The sequence below is a fragment of the Halichoerus grypus genome, chromosome 4 (genome assembly GCF_964656455.1).
Source record: "Halichoerus grypus chromosome 4, mHalGry1.hap1.1, whole genome shotgun sequence".
In the NCBI taxonomy this organism is placed as follows: Eukaryota; Metazoa; Chordata; class Mammalia; order Carnivora; family Phocidae; genus Halichoerus; species Halichoerus grypus.
In genome coordinates, this window is record NC_135715.1 from 165,131,947 (window position 1) to 165,150,891 (window position 18,945).

General features: G+C 38.1%; 1 protein-coding gene across 1 annotated transcript in view; it reads left to right on the top strand.

Moving 5' to 3' along the window:
• ADAM23 (ADAM metallopeptidase domain 23) overlaps nt 1-18,945 on the top strand; it is a 174,106-nt gene that overhangs the window by 97,696 nt on the left and 57,465 nt on the right. The window contains exons 7-9 of the mRNA XM_036107978.2: nt 11,626-11,698; nt 15,444-15,520; nt 17,557-17,622. Of these exons, the coding sequence (XP_035963871.1) occupies nt 11,626-11,698; nt 15,444-15,520; nt 17,557-17,622 (216 nt within the window). The remainder of the gene's footprint in view (nt 1-11,625; nt 11,699-15,443; nt 15,521-17,556; nt 17,623-18,945) is intronic.

The window sequence follows — 18,945 nt, forward strand, 5'->3', positions numbered from 1 at the left end:
GTCTGTGACCTCAGTTTCCTTATGGTGTTTTGTTCTTTTAGCATCTTTGCCTTTGAGTCATAAAGAACATAATGTGGATGTCAGCGTACATTTATATGTAGTACTGGTGTATTGAATTTAGAAATATGCAGGTTATGACCTGCTGCACTGGGGAACATAAGCCAGCTACACGGGCTCGGCAGGTGGCTCTGTGAGCATCCAAGCTCCCACTTTGGGGAAGTGAAACCCATGGTTCTTTTGATTGAAGGTGCAGTTTCAGTACACTCACACAGGGGAAGTAAAGTCATAGGATTTATTACATACAGATTCCAGAATCTGGGGTGGGGAGCAGTAAGCCAGAGGAAGGCAGTCCTCCTTCCCAGGTCACTAGTGAGCAGGAGATAGAGAACAGGGTAGCAAGCACCTGTTACTTGAAAGGTGGTTGGAGTGGAGGTCCCTAACTTTTAGTGGGCTTAATTCTTTTTTTTTATTATTATGTTATGTTAGTCACCATACATTACATCAATAGTTTTTGATGTAGTGTTCCATGATTCATTGTTTGCATGTAACACCCAGTGCTCCATGCAGTACGTGCCCTCTTTAATACCCATCACCAGGCTAACCCATCCCCCCACCCCCCTCCCCTCTAGAACCCTCAGTTTGTTTTTCAGAGTCCACGGTCTGTCATGGTTCATCTTCCCCTCCGATTTCTCCTCCTTCATTTTTCCCTTCCTACTATTGTCGTCTTCTTTTTTTAACATATAATGTATTATTTGTTTCAGAGGTATAGGTCTCTGATTTGTCAGTCTTACACAATTCACAGCGCTCACCATAGCACATACCCTCCCCAATGTCCATCACCCAGCCACCCCATCCCTCTCACCTCCCACCACCGCTCCAGCAACCCTCAGTTTGTTTCCTGAGTCTCTTATGGTTTGTCTCCCTCTCTGGTTTTGTCTTGTTTCATTTTTTCCTCCCTTCCCCTATGATCTTCTGTCTTGTTTCTCAAATTCCTCATATCAGTGAGATTATATGATACTTGTCTTTCTCTGATTGACTTATTTCGCTTAGCATAATACCCTCTAGTTCCATCCACATCATTGCAAATGGCAAGATTTCATTTTTTTGATGGCTGCATAATATTCCACTGTGTGTGATATATATATCACATCTTCTCTATCCATTCATCTGTTGATGGACATCTTGGCTGTTCCCATAGTTTGGCTATTGTGGACATTGCTGCTATAAACATTGGGGTGCACTTATCCCTTCGGATCACTACATTTAGTGGGCTTAATTCTAAGTGGTTATTTTAAAAGATGTCCTGGGAAAAGCAAAGCGGGAACTTAGAGCGGGAATCCTAAACTCAAGTTCTTTTTTTTTATTATTTCAGATTTTTTTTTTCTGATTTTTTTTCAATTTCTTTTTTTTATTATGTTCAGTTAGCCACTCTATAGTACATAATTAGTCCTTGATGCAGTGCTCAGCAATTCATTAGTTAAGTATAACACCCAGTGCTCATCACAGCACGTGCCCTCCTCAATACCCATCACCCTGTTACCCCTTCCCCCCACCCGCCTCCCCTATGAAACCCCCAGATTGTTTCTCGGGGTCCATAGTCTCTCATGGTTCATCTCCCTCTCTGATTTCTCCCCCTTTGGATTTCCCTCTCTTCCCCTATGGTCCTCCATGCTATTGTTTATGTTCCACATATGAGTGAAACCCTATGATAATTGTCTTTCTCTGACTTACTTCACTTAACATAATTCCCTCCAGTTCCATCCATGTCAGTGCAAATGGTGGGTATTCATCGTTTCTGATGGCCGAGTAATATTCCATTGTGTATATGTACCACATCTTGTTTATCCATTCATCTGTTGAAGGGCATCTTGACTCCTTCCACAGTTTGGCTATTGTGGACATTGCTGCTATGAACATTGGGGTGCACGTGCCCCTTCTTTTCACTCCATCTGTATCTTTGGGGCACATACCTAGTAGTGCAATTGCTGGTTGTTGGGTAGCTCTATTCTTTTTTTTTATGATTTTTAAAAAATTTTATTATGTTATGTTAGTCACCATACAATACATCATTAGTTTTTGATGTGGTGATCCATGATCCATTGTTTTCATATAACACCCAGTGCTCCATGCAGTACATGCCCTCCTTAATACCCATCACCAGGCTAACCAATCCCCCTTCCCCCCTCCCCTCTAAAACCCTGTTTGTTTCTCAGAGTCCATAGTCTCTCATGGTTCATCTCTCTCTCCAATTCCCCCCCTCATTTTTCCCTCCCTTCTCCCAGTGTCCTCCATGCTATTCCTTATGTTCCACAAATAAGTGAAACCATAAGATAATTGACTTTCTCTGCTTGACTTATTTCACTTAGCATAATCTCCTCCAGTCCCATCCATGTTGATGTAAAAGTTGGGTATTCATCCTTTCTGATGGCTGAGTAATATTCCATTGTATATATGGACCACATCTTTATCCATTCATCTGTTGAAGGGCATCTGGGCTCTTTCCACAGTTTGGCTATTGCGGACATTGCTGCTATGAACATTGGGGTGCATATGGCCCTTCTTTTCACTACATCTGTGTCTTTGGGGTAAATACCCAGAAGTGTAATTGCTGGGTCATAGGGTAGCTCTATTTTTAAATTTTTGAGGAACCTCCACACTGTTTTCCAAAGTGACTGTACCAACTTGCCTTCCCACCAACAGTGTAAGAGGGTCCCCCTTTCTCCACAACCTCTCCAACATTTGTTGTTTCTTTCCCTGTCCATTTTGGCCATTCTAACTGGTGTAAGGTGGTATCTCAATGTGGTTTTGAATTGAATTTCCCTGATGGCTAATGATGATGAACATTTTTTCATGTGTCTGTTAGCTATTTGTATGTCTTCTTCAGAGAAGTGTCTGTTCATATCTTCTGCCCACTTTTTGACTTGATTATTTGTTTTTTGGGTGTTGAGTTTGAGAAGTTCTTTATAGATCTTGGATACCAGCCCTTTATCTGTAGTGTCATTTGCAAATATCTTCTCCCATTCTGTGGGTTGCTTCTTGGTTTTGTTGACTGTTTCCTTTGCTGAGCAGAAGCTTTTTATCTTGATGAAGTCCCAAAAGTTCATTTTTGCTTTTGTTTCACTAGCTTTTGGAGATGTATCTTGAAAGAAGTTGCTGTGGGCGATGTCGAAGAGGTTACTGTCTATGTTCTCCTCTAGGATTTTGATGGATTCCTGTCTCACATTGAGGTCTTTCATCCACTTTGAGTTTATCTTTGTGTATCGTGTTAGAGAATGGTCGAGTTTCATTCTTCTGCATGTGGCTGTCCAATTTTCCCAGCACCATTTATTGAAGAGACTGTCTTTTTTCCATTGCATGTTTTTTCCTGCTTTGTCAAAGATTATTTGACCATTGAGTTGAGAGTCCATATCTGGGCTCTCTATTCTGTTCCATTGGTCTATATGTCTGTTTTTGTGCCAGTACCATGCTACCTTGGTGATCACGGCTTTGTAATATAGCTTGAAATCGGGCAACGTGATGCCCCCAGCTTTGTTTTTCTTTTTCAACATTTCCTTGGCGATTCAGGGTCTTTTCTGATCCCATACAAATTTTAGGATTGTTTGTTCCAGCACTTTGAAAAATGTCATTGGAATTTTGATCAGGATGGCACTGAAGGTATAGATTGCTCTGGGTTGCATAGACATTTTAACAATGTTTATTCTTCCGATCCATGAGCATGGAATGTTTTTCCATCTTTTTGTGTCTTCTTCAATTTCTTTCATGAGTGTTCTGTAGTTCCTAGAGTAAGATCCTTTACCTCTTTGGTTAGGTTTATTCCGAGGTATTTTATGGTTTTTGGTGCTATTGTAAATGGAATCGTTTCTCTAATTTCTCTTTCTACAGTTGCATTGTTAGTGTATAAGAAAGCAACTGATTTCTGTGCGTTGATTTTGTATCCTGCCACATTACTGAATTGCTGTATGAGTTCTAGTAATTTGGGGGTGGAGTCTTTTGGGTTTTCCACAGAAAGTATCATGTCATCTGCGAAAAGAGAGTTTGACTTCTTCTTTGCCAATTTGAATACCTTTTATTTCTTTTTGTTGTCTGATTGCTGTTGCTAGGACTTCTAGTACTATGTTGAACAATAGTGGTGAGAGTGGGCATCCTTGATGTTTCCTGATCTTAAGGGAAAGGCTCTCAGCTTTTCCCCATTGAGGATGATGTTCGCTGTGGGTTTTTCATAGATGGATTTTATGAACTTGAGGAATATTCCCTCTATCCCTATACTCTGAAGAGTTTTAATCAGGAAGGATGTTGTATTTTGTCAAATGCTTTTTCTGCATCAATTGAGAGGACCATATGGTTCTTCTCTCTCCTCTTATTAATGTGTTCTATCACATTGATTGATTTGTGAATGTTGAACCACCCTTGCATCCCGGGGATAAATCCCACTCGATCGTGGTGGATGATCCTTTTAATGTATTGTTGGATCCTATTAGCTAGGATTTTGTTGAGGATTTTGGAATCCGTATTCATCAGGGATATCAGTCTGAAATTCTCCTTTTTGATGGGGTCTTTGCCTGGTTTGGGGATTAAGGTAATGCTGGCCTCATAGAATGAGTTTGGAAGTTTTCCTTCTGTTTCTATTTTTTGAAACAGCTTCAGTAGACTAGGTATTATTTCTTCTTTGAATGTTTGGTAGAATTCCCCAGGGAATCCATCAGGCCCTGGACTCTTGTTTTTTGGGAGGTTTTTGATCACTGCTTCAATCTCATTACTGGTTATTGGCCTATTCAGGTTGTCAATTTCTTCCTGTTTCAGTCTTGGCAGCTTATAGGTTTCCAGGAAGGCCTCCATTTCATCCAGATTGCTCAGTTTATTGGCATATAGTTGTTGATAATAATTTCTAATAATTGTTTCTATTTCCTTGGTGTTAGTCGTGATCTCTCCCCTTTCATTCATAATTTTATTAATTTGGGTTCTTTCTCTTTTCTTTTGGGTAAGTCTGGCCAGTGGTTTATCGATCTTATTAATTCTTTCAAAGAACCAACTTCTAGTTTCATTGATCTGATCTACTGTGTTTCTGGTTTCTAATTCATTGATCTCTGCTTAAATTTTAATTATTTCTCTTCTAATGCTTGGCTTAGGCATCATTTGTTGCTTTTTCTCTAGTTCTTTAAGGTGTAGAGTTAGTTGGTGAATTCGGGATTTTTCTATTTTTTTGAGTGAGGTTTGGTGGCTGTGTATTTCCCCCTTAAGACCGCCTTTGCAGTATCCCATAGGTTTTGGACCGACGTGTTTTCGTTCTCATTGATTTCCATGAATTGTTTAAGTTCTTCTTTGATTTCCTGGTTGACCCAAACATTCTTGAGCAGAGTGGTCTTTAGCTTCCAAGTGTTTGAATTTCTGCCAAATTTTTTCTTGTGATTGAGTTCCAGTTTTAGAGCATTGTGGTCTGAGAATATGCAGGGGATAATCTCAATCTTTTGGTATCGGTTGAGACCTGATTTGTGACCCAGTATATGGTCTATTCTGGAGAAAGTTCCATGTGCGCTCGAGAAGAATGAGTATTCTGTTGTTTTAGGGTGGAATGTTCTGTAAATATCTATGAGGTCCATCTGGTCCAATGTATCATTCAAAGCTCTTGTTTCCTTGTTGATTTTCTGCTTAGATGATCTGTCCATTGCTGAGAGTGGAGTATTGAGGTCTCCTACAATTAACGTATTGTTATCAATATGACTCTTTATTTTGGTTAACAGTTGGCTTATGTAGATGGCTGCTCCCATGTTGGGGGCATAGATATTTACAATTGATAGATCTTCTTGTTGGATAGACCCTTTAAAAATGATATAGTGTCCTTCTGTGTCTCTAATTACAGACTTTAGTTTAAAATCTAATTTGTCTGATATAAGAATTGTTACCCCAGCTTTCTTTTGAGGTCTGCCGGCATGGAAGATGGATCTCCATCCCTTCACTTTCAGTCTGGATGTATCTTTAGGTTCAAAATGAGTCTCTTGTAGGCAGCATATGGATGGGTCCTGTCTTTTTATCCAATCTGCAACCTTGTGCCGTTTTATGGGAGCATTAAGCCATTCACGTTGAGAGTGATTATTGAAAGATATGAATTAATTGTCATCATGTTGCCTGTGAAGACGTTGTTTTTATAGATTGTCCCTGTAAACTTCTGTTGTATATCACTCTTGGAGTCTTTCTCCTTTTATAGAACCCCTCTTAATATTTCTTGCAGGGCCGGCTTAGTGGTCACATATTCTTTCAGTTTCTGCCGGTCGTGGAAGCTCTGCATCTCTCCATCCATTCTAAATGACAGTCTTGCCAGATAAAGTATTCTTGGCTGCATGTTCTTCTCATTTAGTACCCTGAATATGTCTTGCCAGGCCTTTCTGGCTTGCCAGGTCTCTGTGGATAGGTCTGACGTTATTCTGATGTTCCTCCCTCTGTATGTAAGGAATCTCTTCCCCCTAACTGCCCTTAAGATGGTTTCCTTGGTTCTAAGATTTGCAAGTTTTACTATTACATGCCGGGGTGTTGGCCTGTTTTCCTTGATCTTGGGAGGGCTCCTCTCTGCCTCTAGGACGCGAATGTTTGTTTCATTCCCCAGATTAGGGAAGTTCTCAGCTACGATTTGCTCAAATACATCTTCTAGTCCTCTCTCTCTCTCCACTCCCTCCAGGATTCCAATTATTCTGACATTGGAACGCCTCATGGTGTCACTTATTGCTCTGATTCTATTTGCATGGATTCTGAGTTGTTTTTCCCTGGCCTCCTCTTTTCCCTTTTTATCTATTATAGTGTCTTCCAGGTCACTTATTCGTTCTTCTGCCTCAGTTACCCTAGCTGTTAGATTATCTAGATTGGATTGGATCTCATTGATAGCATTTTTAAGTTCTGCCAATTCAGCTTTCGTTTCTGCCCTTACAGACTCTATGTTGCCATTAATTGATTTCTCCATTCTAGCCATTGTCTTCACAATTGCTAGCCTGAATTCCATCTCCGACATCTTGGTTATATCTGCATCCATTTGTAAATCTGCAGCATAAGTCATAATCTCTGAGTCTTTTCTATTTTGGGGGCTCCTCCTCCTAGTCATTCTGTTGATGGGTGTTTGAGGGAATGTATAGAGTCCAAATTATTGACCAGAACCCAAGCAAGATGCACCTGTTTTCTTGGGACCTTAGGGTTGCTGGCCTCTTGTTTTCTCAGCCTGTCTTCTGCGGGAGGGGCCTGCCACGGCTGTTACTCAGGCAACCCTGGTTGGGCGGAGTTGCCCTGCCCCCCTGTGGTGGGGGATGGGCTCAGCGGGAATCAGTTTTTGGGGCTTTTGTTCTCTGGTGGCTTTCCCTTGTGGCTTTCTGCGTCTCTTCCACGAGTCAGAGCAGAAGAGACTGTTTCCAACCCTCTGCCTCAGAGCAGAGAGATCGCAGTCTGTTCTTCAGTGAGCTCTCCAGGCCACACTGTCTCTGTTTCTGTCCGTGCTGCTATAAACTGCAGCGGCCTGGGTTGTGCGCCCCTCCGCAGCGCCCCCAGTCCTGCCTCCAGGTCGGGGCACGTCTCTGCCCTTTGCGCTTCTAAAACCATCAGCCGCTCCCAGTTCGCTCTCGGTTTCTGTCCCGGGGGCTGCAGTTCGCAGGCGCGACCCCGCCGCTCCAGGTTTCTGCCCTGGGGGCTGCAGTTCACAGGCGCGACCCCACCGCTCTGGGTTTCTGCCCTAGGGGCTGCCCTAGAGTCCTTTCCCCGCTGCTACCGGTCTGCGAGTCTGTGCCCGTCCCCAGCGAGCGAGGCTGTCACTCACCGGCGGTGTAGGATCCCCATGGCCAGGCTCCCTCCCGCTGCCGTTTATCCTCTGATATCTGCCCGCGGAATCACGGCTCCCCGCTTCGTACCTTGAAACTAACCGCATGCGATATTCTGTTTGTAGAGATCCAGATCTTCTTACATCTCAGGCTGGTTTCGTGGGTGCTCAGACTGGTCTGGTAGATATCCAGCTCAATTCCGGGGACCAGTTGAAATAGGGTCCCCTACTCCTCTGCCATCTTTCCTTCTCTCTGCGTAGCTCTATTCTTAACATCCTGAGGAACCTCCATACTGTTTTCCAGAGTGGCTGTACCAACTTGTATTCCCACCAGCAGTGTAAGAGGGTTCCCCTTTCTCCACATCCTCACCAACATTTGTTGTTTCCTGTTTTCTGCCCTAAACTCAAGTTCTCATCGAAATGTCCAGACCCTGGGTGTGAGCAGCGTTATCATGCTGTAAAATGCCTAGGCAATAACTCAGAAAAATACAAGTTGTTTTTCTCGTCACACCAGGCCACATACCAGTAAGGAATGATAAGAGGCAATAAATCTAGGTTTTTGGAAGTGAAGGCAGTTCTTTCCAGTCTATAGAGCAGAGTGGACATTTTGTTTTGTACTGACCCACTTCTTTTCCTTTGAACTAGCTTTTATTTTCACTTCTTCTTTAGATAATTGTATGCCTATAAGCATATACTTAACTTTTATAAGAGTCGTCAGTGGGAAAATTTGTAGTTGAACTATGATTATATTAGATAGCATTTAGTTTTCTTTAGAGATAGGGAAGAAAATAATGTTTAGAGTCGTGCACAGGCCAGCAACCTAGATAAGAAACCATAAGGACATTATGCTGAGTGAAATAAGTCAGACAGAGGAAGGCAAAAACTCTATGATCTTGCTTATATGTGGAATCTAAAAGTACTGAACTCAGAAGCAGAGAACAAATTAGTGGTTATCAGAAGCCAGTGGGGGAAATGCATGAAGGAGGTCAAAAGGTACAAACTTCCAGGTATAAGATAAATAAATTCTGGGATGTAATGTACAACTTGGTGACTATAGTATCTTTGTATATTTGAAAGTTGCTAAGACAGTAGATCTTAAAAGTCCTCATCACAAGGAAAAAATTGTGATGTGATGGATGTTAACTACACTTATATATTTTGCAATATATGCATATATCAGATCATTATACTGTACACCTTAAATTATACAATATTACGTATTATTATATCCCAATAAAATTGGACTAAAAAAGGAATCATATACTCTACTAGTGTTGCTCACTAATAGAATGAAAACAAATCTGAAATTTGATCTGTATTCATTAGGTATTGTAATGAGGGCTTACTACATACTGGGTACTATTTTAGGTGCTGGGGTTAAAGTGGTGAATAAGACAAACATAGAGCCTGAGCTTTATGGAGCTTATAGTCTACAGGGGCAGACAGGGATAAACGGGATGAGTAAGTAATTACATACTGTTTGTTAGATAGCGTGCTAAGGAGAAAAAAAATGAAGCCAAGGAGGTAGATTTACAAGGAAGAGCAAAATGAGATGGTACTTTTGAAGGAGGACTTTCAAGAAATTAGGGAGCTGGAAGAGCATTCCAGGAGAAGAGCAAATGCAAAGGCCCTGAGGCAGGAGTGTGTGTTGTAGGAACTTTGAGGGGCCCAGCTAGGTTGGACAGGAGTGGACAAAGGGGAGAGTGGTAGGAGATGAAGGCTCTGAGAAGTGGAAATAGGGAAATCATACCAGTGAGAAGAACTGCTAATGGGAAAATAGTATTTTGAGAGTGATCAAGTCAGAATATTGCAGTCATTTGATGGGGCACAGAAAACTTTTTTTTTTTTATCTTCAGAGATTTCACCCCTAGGTAAAATAAGTTTTGACCCAGGTACTAGCCATTTAGACTATTGATCATCACAGTTGAACAAACATTTTTTGCTGTGGCAATGTATGTATAAATAGGGAGTAAGTTTCAAATTTGAGACAGAAGTGTCATTTAACTTTAAATGTTTAATGTTTGCTTAAACCTGTATCATTTTTCAACTAGTAAGTATAAAAATTACTGGATAATGAAGACAACCACCCTTAGATAAAGTCATTTTGATTAAGTAAAATGTTTTTCCCCTACTCTAGTGGTAGGTAAATAACTTGTATACAGCAAGATTATTTGACTTGGTACACAAACAATTGACTTTGATTTCTTGTGCTGATTAATGGCCCTGTTATGCTAAAAAAAAACCCTCAAAGAACAAAACAAAAACCCCAAATAACGACTCCCTAAGCCTCATAGTTTTCAAATATGTAAAATAAGATGGTTTTTTTCAATGCATCCCCAATAGGGCAGTTTTGCAGGTTTGTTGAATTAAGAAATGTATGTGAGTATGTTTAATAAACTGTTGAAGAAATTTATCAGTACAAACTGTTATCGTCGTAGTATTTAAAGCATTGGTTTTACATTGGTATACCCATAATCATGTTCTTCAGGGGCCGAGTGTTTCATGCCTACTCCCTTTTCTCTTTTGCTTTCTTCCTTACTCCCTACCTTTTGTTCATGTAACAATCTGTCTTCATCTTCACCATGAGGAGAGGGAAAGGAACAGTGCTTGAAACTTTAGTCGGCTTTTAAAATTGTGTTTCTAATCCAGTTGTGAGTTTCATTGCTCTGAGTATCATTTCACCTGTTACCAGAATTAAGAATTTACTGAACTTGAATTTAGATTTGTTGATGTTTAGTTTATTATTACTGGTTTTAGTATGCTTTACAGTAAGTCAAGTAATATGGATGGATTATTTCTAATAAGAATTCATGTTATCTCTCAAGCAGTGAATAGCAAAACTCTTAATTATTGTGAGTCTCATATGTAATCTATTAAGAACACTTTTTAAATAACTAGTTCTCTGCTTATGAAACTAATACATCATAGGAAATTTGGAAAAGCAAAATAAGCAAATACTTAACTACATTGTAATTTTCCATGATCCCATCCCGGAGAGAGAAACTTCTCTTCACCTTTAGTATACATTCTTCCAGTTTTTCAATGATATGTTCTTATATATTTTTAAAATAAATTGAATCATTATTCTGTAATAGAATTTTTGCTCAATGATGGATCTCTCTGAGTTGCAGTATTTTTATTTGTAAAATAAAGATGATATATGCATTATATAGAGTTCTTGTGAGGATTAAATCAGGTAACGTGTACATTAACAGTGTCTGGCACATAGTATGTGCTCAGTAATGGAAGCTGATAGTAAATAATAGGAATGGAAATAAGATGTTTCTAGAAGTGTAGTTTCTAGGGCAAAGGATATAAATATTTTCAAGGTCATTGATAGACATTGCTAAATTTCTCTTTGAACTATGCTCCCAATTTATTCCTATCAGCAGAGTATGAGAGTGCTTTTTACCTTGAAACCATAATAACTATGGTTATTATAATTTTAAAACCTTTGCCAACAGGATGGGAAAAATTGGTATATCTTTTTTTTTAAATTTGCATTTTGAAGGAGTATTAAAGCATTCATCATTTTTTTATACGTTCATTGACCATTTATGTTTCTTTCTTGTGAATTTCCTATTCATGGCTTTGAAGAAAGCTGTTTCAGAGTAGCTAATAAAACTATGCTTTTATCTACACTGGAGCAATTGAATGGTGCTCTATTTTTTAAAAAATTAAAGTTTCAATAAGACATACTTTTCATTTTTGATAGCTAAAACATTAGCATATAAATGTTCCCATTTTAAGAAGGATATTGGAGAAAGTTCTAACACTCTTCCGTAGAAGCTTGATCACATCTTGCTTTTTAATGGTCCACAATTGTTTTGTTTCAGAAAAGCACAGGTCGACCACATATAATCCAGAAAACCTTGGCAGCACAATATTCTAAGCAAATGAAGAATCTCAGTAAGTTTTAATTAAGATGGCCATTTTATTTTATGTAATAGGAGCCGTGCCTTGGGGGAACTCAGTGCGCATGCAGGAGGTGAAATTGCTCTGCAGTGAGCCGTGTGGGTGGGCAGTGGCATGAACTGTGGCTGGTGTGGAATGAGGCCTGGAGAGTCGTTGCCGATGGAAATACTGAAAGAAGAAGCCCAGGAGTAAACCTCTGTTAGAACCAGACAGTGTGGCTAAATTTAATGGTGATTTGCAATGAGGCTCATCCTTAAATTTCTCTGACAGTTTACTGCTTTTTAGACAATTTGTATTGTCTTGCTCTTATGTTCTGGTCCTGAGGTATCTTAAGCACACTGATGTTGACAAAAGCTTCTTTTGGATTATTGGGGTATGTGATATTGCTTCTGTACATTAATGCCAAAAGTCTTCAATAATTTATGCAAAGGCTTATGCCATACATTATTTTTAAATCTAAAATGAATTAAGCACAGTGAAATTCTCTTAAATTTTCAGATACTCAGGGTCAGGTGGTTGTAGGTCAGATATGCATATTCTAATGAACCTTGAATGGCTCGTTACATTTTTGATGATGTTTGGAAGAAAATAATATTTGAATTATAAATTATAATTTGTACATTACGAACAGAATTAGATTTGCGACCATGAGAATGTGAAATATTTAGTGACCGGCATACTTTTTTCACCTTAGTTTATTTTGATTTTGAGATGATGTATGCTATCAATGTTGCTGTTTCTTCACGTAATATTTTTATTTTATTTTATTTTATTTTTTGCATCATGATAAGTATACTCTTTAATTCCCATCACCTATCTTACCCATCCCCCCCCACCTCCCTTATGGTAGACATCAGTTTGTTCACTATAGTTAAGAGTTTTCCTGGTTTGTCTCTTTTTCTCTCTCTTTTTTTTTTCCTTTACTCATTTCGTTTGTTTCTTAAATTCCACTTAGGAGTGATATCACATGGTTTTTGTTTTTCTCTGACTGACTTATTTTGCTTAGCATTATACTCTCTAACTCCATCTCTGTTGTTGCAAATGGCAAGATTTCATTCTTTTTTATGGCTGTGTAATATTCCTGTGTGTGTGTGTGTGTGTGTGTGTGTGTGTGTGTGTGTACCACATCTTCTTTGTCCTTTCATCTACTGATGGACATTTGGGCTGCTTCCATAGTTTGGCTATTGTAAATAATGCTGCAATAAACATAGCGGTGTATATATCCCTTTGAATTAGTGTTTTTGTATTTTTTTGGTAAATACCTAGTGGTGTGATTGCTGGATTGTAGGGTAGCTCTATTTTTAACTTTTTGAGGAACCTCCATACTGTTTTCCAGAGTGGCTGCACCAGCTCGCATTCCCACCAACAGTGTAGGAAGATTCCTTTTTCTCCACAGTCTCACCAACACTTGTGGTTTCTTGTGTTTTTTATTTTATCCATTCTGACAGGTGTGAGGTGATAGTTTTGATTTGCATTTCCATGATGATGAGTGATATTGATCATCTTTTCATGTGTCTCTTGAGCATCTGGTTATCTTCTTTGGAGAAATGTGTGTTCATATCTTTTGTCCTTTTTTTATAATCTTTTTTTTTTTTTTTTTAGAGAGAGAGAGTGCATGTACAGCAGAGGAGGGGCAGAGGGAGAGGGAGAGAGAGAATCCCAAGCCGGGTCCATGCCCAGCGTGCAGCGCAATGAGGGCTCAATCCCACAACCCCGAGATCATGAGCTGGATGCCTAACTGACTGAGCCACCCAGGCATCCCTCTTCTGTCCATTTTTTAATTGGATTATTTGGTTTTTGGGTATTAAGTTGTATCCATTTTTTATATATTTTGGATACTAGCCCTTTATCGGATATGTCCTTTGTAAATATTTTCCCCCATTCAGTAGGTTGCCTTTTAGTTTTGGTGATTGTTTCCTTTGCTGTGCAAAAACATTTTATTTTGAGATAGTCCCCATAGTTTATTTTTGCTTTTGTTTCCCTTACCTCAGGAGACATATCCAGAAAAATGTTGCTATGGCTGATGTCAGAGAAATTATTGCCTGTGCTCTCTTCAAGGATTTTTATGGTTTTAGGCCTCACATTTAGGTCTTTAATCCATTTTGAGTTTATTTTTGTGTGTGGTGCAAGAAAGTGATCCAGTTTCATTCTTTTGCACGAAGCTGTTGTTGAAGAGATTGTCTTTTTCCATTTTATATTCATTCCTCTTTTGTTGAAGATTAATTCACCATATAATTGTGGGTTTATTTCTGGGTTTTCTATTCTATTCCGTTGATCTGTGTGTCTGTTTTTATGCCAGTAACATACTGTTTTAATCACTACCGCTTTGTAATATAACTTGAAGTCTGGAATTGTGATACCTTGAGTTTTGTTTTTCTTTTTCAGGATTGCTTTGGCTATTTGAGGTCTTTTGTGGCTCCATACAAATTTTAGGGTTGGTTGTTTCTAGTTCTATGGAAAATGCTTTGGTATTTTGATAGGGATTGCAGTAAATCTGTAGATTACTTTGGGTAGCGTAGACATTTTAACAATAGATGTTCTTCCAGTCCACGAGCGTGGATTGTCTTTCCATTTCTTTGTGTTATCTTCAATTTCTTCCATCAGTGTTTTATAGTTTTCAGAGTACAGGTCTTTCACCTCTTTGGTTAAATTTATTCCTAGATATTTTATTATTTTTGGTGCAATTGTAAATGGGATTATTTTCTTAATTTCACTTTCTGCTGCTTCATTATTCGTGTATAGAAATGCAACAGATTCCTGTACGTTGATTTTGTATCCTGTGACTTTACTGAATTCATTTGTCAGTTCTAGTAGTTTTTTGGTGGAGTCTTTCAGGTTTTCTACATACAGTATCATGTCATCTGCAGATAGTGAGAGTTTTCCTGCTTCCCTACCAAGATGGATGCCTTTTATTTCTTATTTGTTGTCTGATTGCTGTGGCCAGGACTTGCAGTACTCTATTGAATAAAAGTGGTGAGAGTGGACATCCTTGTCTTGTTCCTGACCTTAGGGGAGAAGTTCTCAGTGTTTCCCTCTTGAGTATGATGTTGGCTGTGGGTTTTTCATATAAGGCTTTTATTATATTGAAGTATGTTCCCTTTAGCCCTACTTTGCAGAGGGCTTTTATCATGAGTGGATGTTGTACTTTGTCTAATGCTTTTTCTGCATCTATTGAAGTGATCATATGGTTTTTATCTTTTCTCTTGTTGGTGTGGTATATCATGTTGATTGTTTTGGGAATATTGAACCACATTGGTGTCCTGGAAAGAAATCCCACTTGATTGTGGTGTATGATTTTTTTTTTTTTAGGTATCATTGGATTCAGTTTGCTAATATTTTAGTTGGGGATTTTTGCATCTATGTTCATCAGGAATGTCGGTCTGCAGTTCTCTTGTTGTGGTGTCTTTATTTGATTTTAGAATCAGGGTGATACTGGCCTCATAGAATGAATTTGGAAGTTTTCCTTCCGATTCTATTTTTTTTTAAATAGTTTGAGAAGAATAGGTATTACCTCGTCTTTAAATGTTTGGTAGAATTCGCCTGAGAAGCCATCTGGTCCTGGACTTTTATTTTGGGGGAGTTTTTTGATTTCTGATTAAATTTCAATGCTGGTAATTGGTCTGTTCAAATTTTCTATTTCTTCCTGCTTTAGTTTTGGTACTTTCACATATTTTAAAAACATACTCCCATTGAACTGCAGTCAAGTATAAACTTTTGTATTCCCTTTTCTTTTACACAGGTATGGAAAGCAGAGACCAGTGGCCCTTTCTGTCTGAATTACAATGGTTGAAAAGGAGAAGGAAGAGAGCAGTGAATGTGAGTGTGGCGTTGAACCATAGGTGGGGCCACTTCATTCAGTGAAATTGTGTGCCTGAAATCACATCGTATCTGAGTATATCTAAAGCAGTTGAGATTTGGGCAACATCCTTTCACAAACCAAAACAACAAACCAAACTCCTCCTATGGCTTGCGTCTTGTAGGCATATTGCTTTTTATTCAGCTTTTTCTATTTGATGTAAACTGGTTACAGTGTCCTATGAACCCTGATGGCATATAAGGAATGTATTATTTTAGCTTCATTTTCAAAGCATTTTCTTATGAAAAGTACAGTGCATTTTTTCTATTAAAAGTACAGCAGACTTTTTTTTATATGGCTTATATAACATTATGAAGCATTTTTGTTCACCAAAAAAGTAAGGGGTAGTATTAGGTTTTGAAATGTTGGCTATTTGTAGCTCTTTCAAATTGAAAGCTCTGTTGTACCAAAATTTGAAGCTGGATATGTTTTCTTGAGGATCTATTTGACCATTGGTACCATGACAGTTACCAAATAAGAATCATGTAATTATATAATCAACAACTGTAGGATAGCTCCCATGTATTGATAAATGTATAGGAGCTTTGTAACTGAAATTATGTTCCTAGTCTTTTTCATAATAGATTAGAAAGCTGTAATGATGGGGACTGTTTCGTAATTACATGGTGAATGCTATGTAACTGAGAATTAATTCCACAGCATATAGATTACATGGTAATTTACTAGATAACTTAATGAGTAATTATACTGAAAATTGCACATTTTAGATAATGTTTTGCTGAATGTATTTTTTTGTGAAAAAATTAGACCACCAGTCATCAGAAACTTAGTTACAGGTTAAATCATCCTCTCTTTTATGAGCCTGTCTTCATGTTATGGTGATTATAGATACAAATTTTGTTTTTTTACTTAGAGTTTTTTTTTCTCACTCTTGAAGATGTGGTTGGTAATAATAAGTTTTATATAGGCTACTGACATTTCACTACAGTCCACCCCTATCAAATATAAACTGATCAGTGACCTTGTACGTAAAGAAAAAAAGAGTCATCATTATTGGTTTTCAACTACGAAAAAAGAAAGTCCAAATGATAATTAAAATGCTTAGCACTTGCTCTTAAAATTATCTAGGAATAATCAAAATTTAGAAGCATTTAGAAAATAGTAATTATCAATGTTTGTTCCTTTGAGAAGTTGTGTGGTTAAGATTTAGTACATTATTATTAAAATTTCACTCCAGTGAGTTAATGTTTCTTTTGACTATATTGATAGCTGTTTTCCACATATACTATGCTGTTCTTATTAAATGAGCTTTAAGTAGATTTCCTTTGAAGTTTTAAGTAGATAAGAATCTTTTTTACCACATTTTAATGCCAAAGAAATTGAGATTTATTTATTTTAGCAGAATTATACTGTACACTTTTCTCTAGGATATTTTTACATATGAAAATCATATAAAAATAACATGGGCTGGGGGTGCCTGGCTGACTCAGTTGGAGGAGCATGCGACTCTTTATCTTGGAGTCATGAGTTCGAGCCCCATAGTGGGAGTAGAGATTACTTTAAAAAAATCTTAAAAAAAAATAACACAGGCTTTTCTCTATCTTGATGAGTATTTTTTTTTTTTTTAAGATTTTATTTATTTATTAGACAGAGAGACAGTGAGAGACGGAACACAAGCAGTGGGAGTGGGAGAGGGGGAAGCAGACTTCCTGCTGAACAGGGAGTCCAATGCGGGGCTCGATCCCAGGACCTTGGGATCATGATCTGAGCTGAAGGCAGATGCTTAACAACTGAGCCACCAGGTGCCCCTATTTTAATGATAATTAAATACAGTTCTTTTCTGAATACTTGAATGTTTATCCACACTTTACAGTCGCTGTCTTCGATTTTGCTTAGCAAGTTTGTTCCAGGGTGTTTTTTTATAAAGTAGGCAGCAAAGCGTTCTTTTTGAAAAATTCAAAGTCAATCTATAAGTTAATAGTCAGCATCAGAGATATATCCACCACCATTCTGACTATATTTTTATTTTCCACAGCCATCTCGCGGTGTGTTTGAAGAAATGAAATATTTGGAACTTATGATTGTTAATGATCACAAAACGGTAAGAATATAAAGAATCAGTGAGTTTTAGGCCTGGCAGCTTGCTTAAGAAAGAATACATTTCACTGTATATTGAATCATTATTTGTTACTTATTAGGGCCAATATATTTAGATGCTTTATTTCTTTGGAACTATTGAATGACTTGATTTATTTCATGGTGTTTGGAAACACTGGGCTTTATAGAATTTTCACAACTCTAATAAATAGATGAATATTTAGTGGTTATGATGAATGGATTGAACTATTTGTTTGACATCTTTTACATACCTTCATTTAAAATTCTTATCCTCTACTTTTCTTCTTCTATGTATTTGGCCACTACTTTCTAATTTTATTCCATGTCTTTGTTCTGAGAACATTTTTTTCTTACTAATTATTATGACTTGTGGCAAATGTAATTATAGGAAGTGAAGATGTATAATAAAGGCATATCCAAAGAGACAATCTTTGATGATTTATCTTCTTTAAATTTTGGAAAGATGAGTAATATTGTGCTACTTATGTCAAAGTACAGTGTGATTTAATGTGTCATCTCAATAACATTTAAAAGACATGGAAAATAATTATTGCCTCCACTGGCTGTTCTTGAAAATAGAGTGGAAACTTTTTTTTTTTAAAGGTTTCATTTATTTATTTGAGAGAGAGAAAGCGAGCATGAGCCAGGGAGAGGGGCAGAAGGAGAGGGAGAAGCAGGCTCCCTGCTTAGCAGGGAGCCCTAATAAGGGCTGGATCCCAGGACACCGGGGATCATGACCAGAGCTGAAGGCAGATGCTTAAGCGACTGAGCCACCCAGGCACCCCGAGTAGAAACTTTCTTAACCATGTTTTACTTAATCGTGTCCCTTGTAAAACAGGTTCGCTGAAGCCTAGAGCTTTCTAAAGAGTCTTGTCCAGTAGGGTGTTTGCTAGTATAACCAACACTTGGGGTATGCTTAAATATTTAACATCTAGCTCTCTGGGAAAAAAGCCTTGATTTATAATGGTTACTGATACCTGTGATGTAAATACTCCCATCATGGCTGATTTCAAGCTGCTGGAGTGAGCTCACTAAATGAGGAGCTGGGAAAAGTTGCATCCAGTTCGCTCTTGTGAACTGTTGGGAGCTGGCTCCAGCACCCCTTTGCTGCACCTCCGAGACCGTGTAGGCTCGTTGTACTTCTTGTTGTAACTATATAATTTAATTTAAGAAATTGTATAAACCAAGACAAAGAGTAGTTGTTTTTTATGAAAACTGAGTTATATTTCTGGAAAGATGAGAATATTTTAAGAAATACTTAAAAGTCAGGTATGGGTGACAAACTTGTAAAAGATTGCAACAAAAA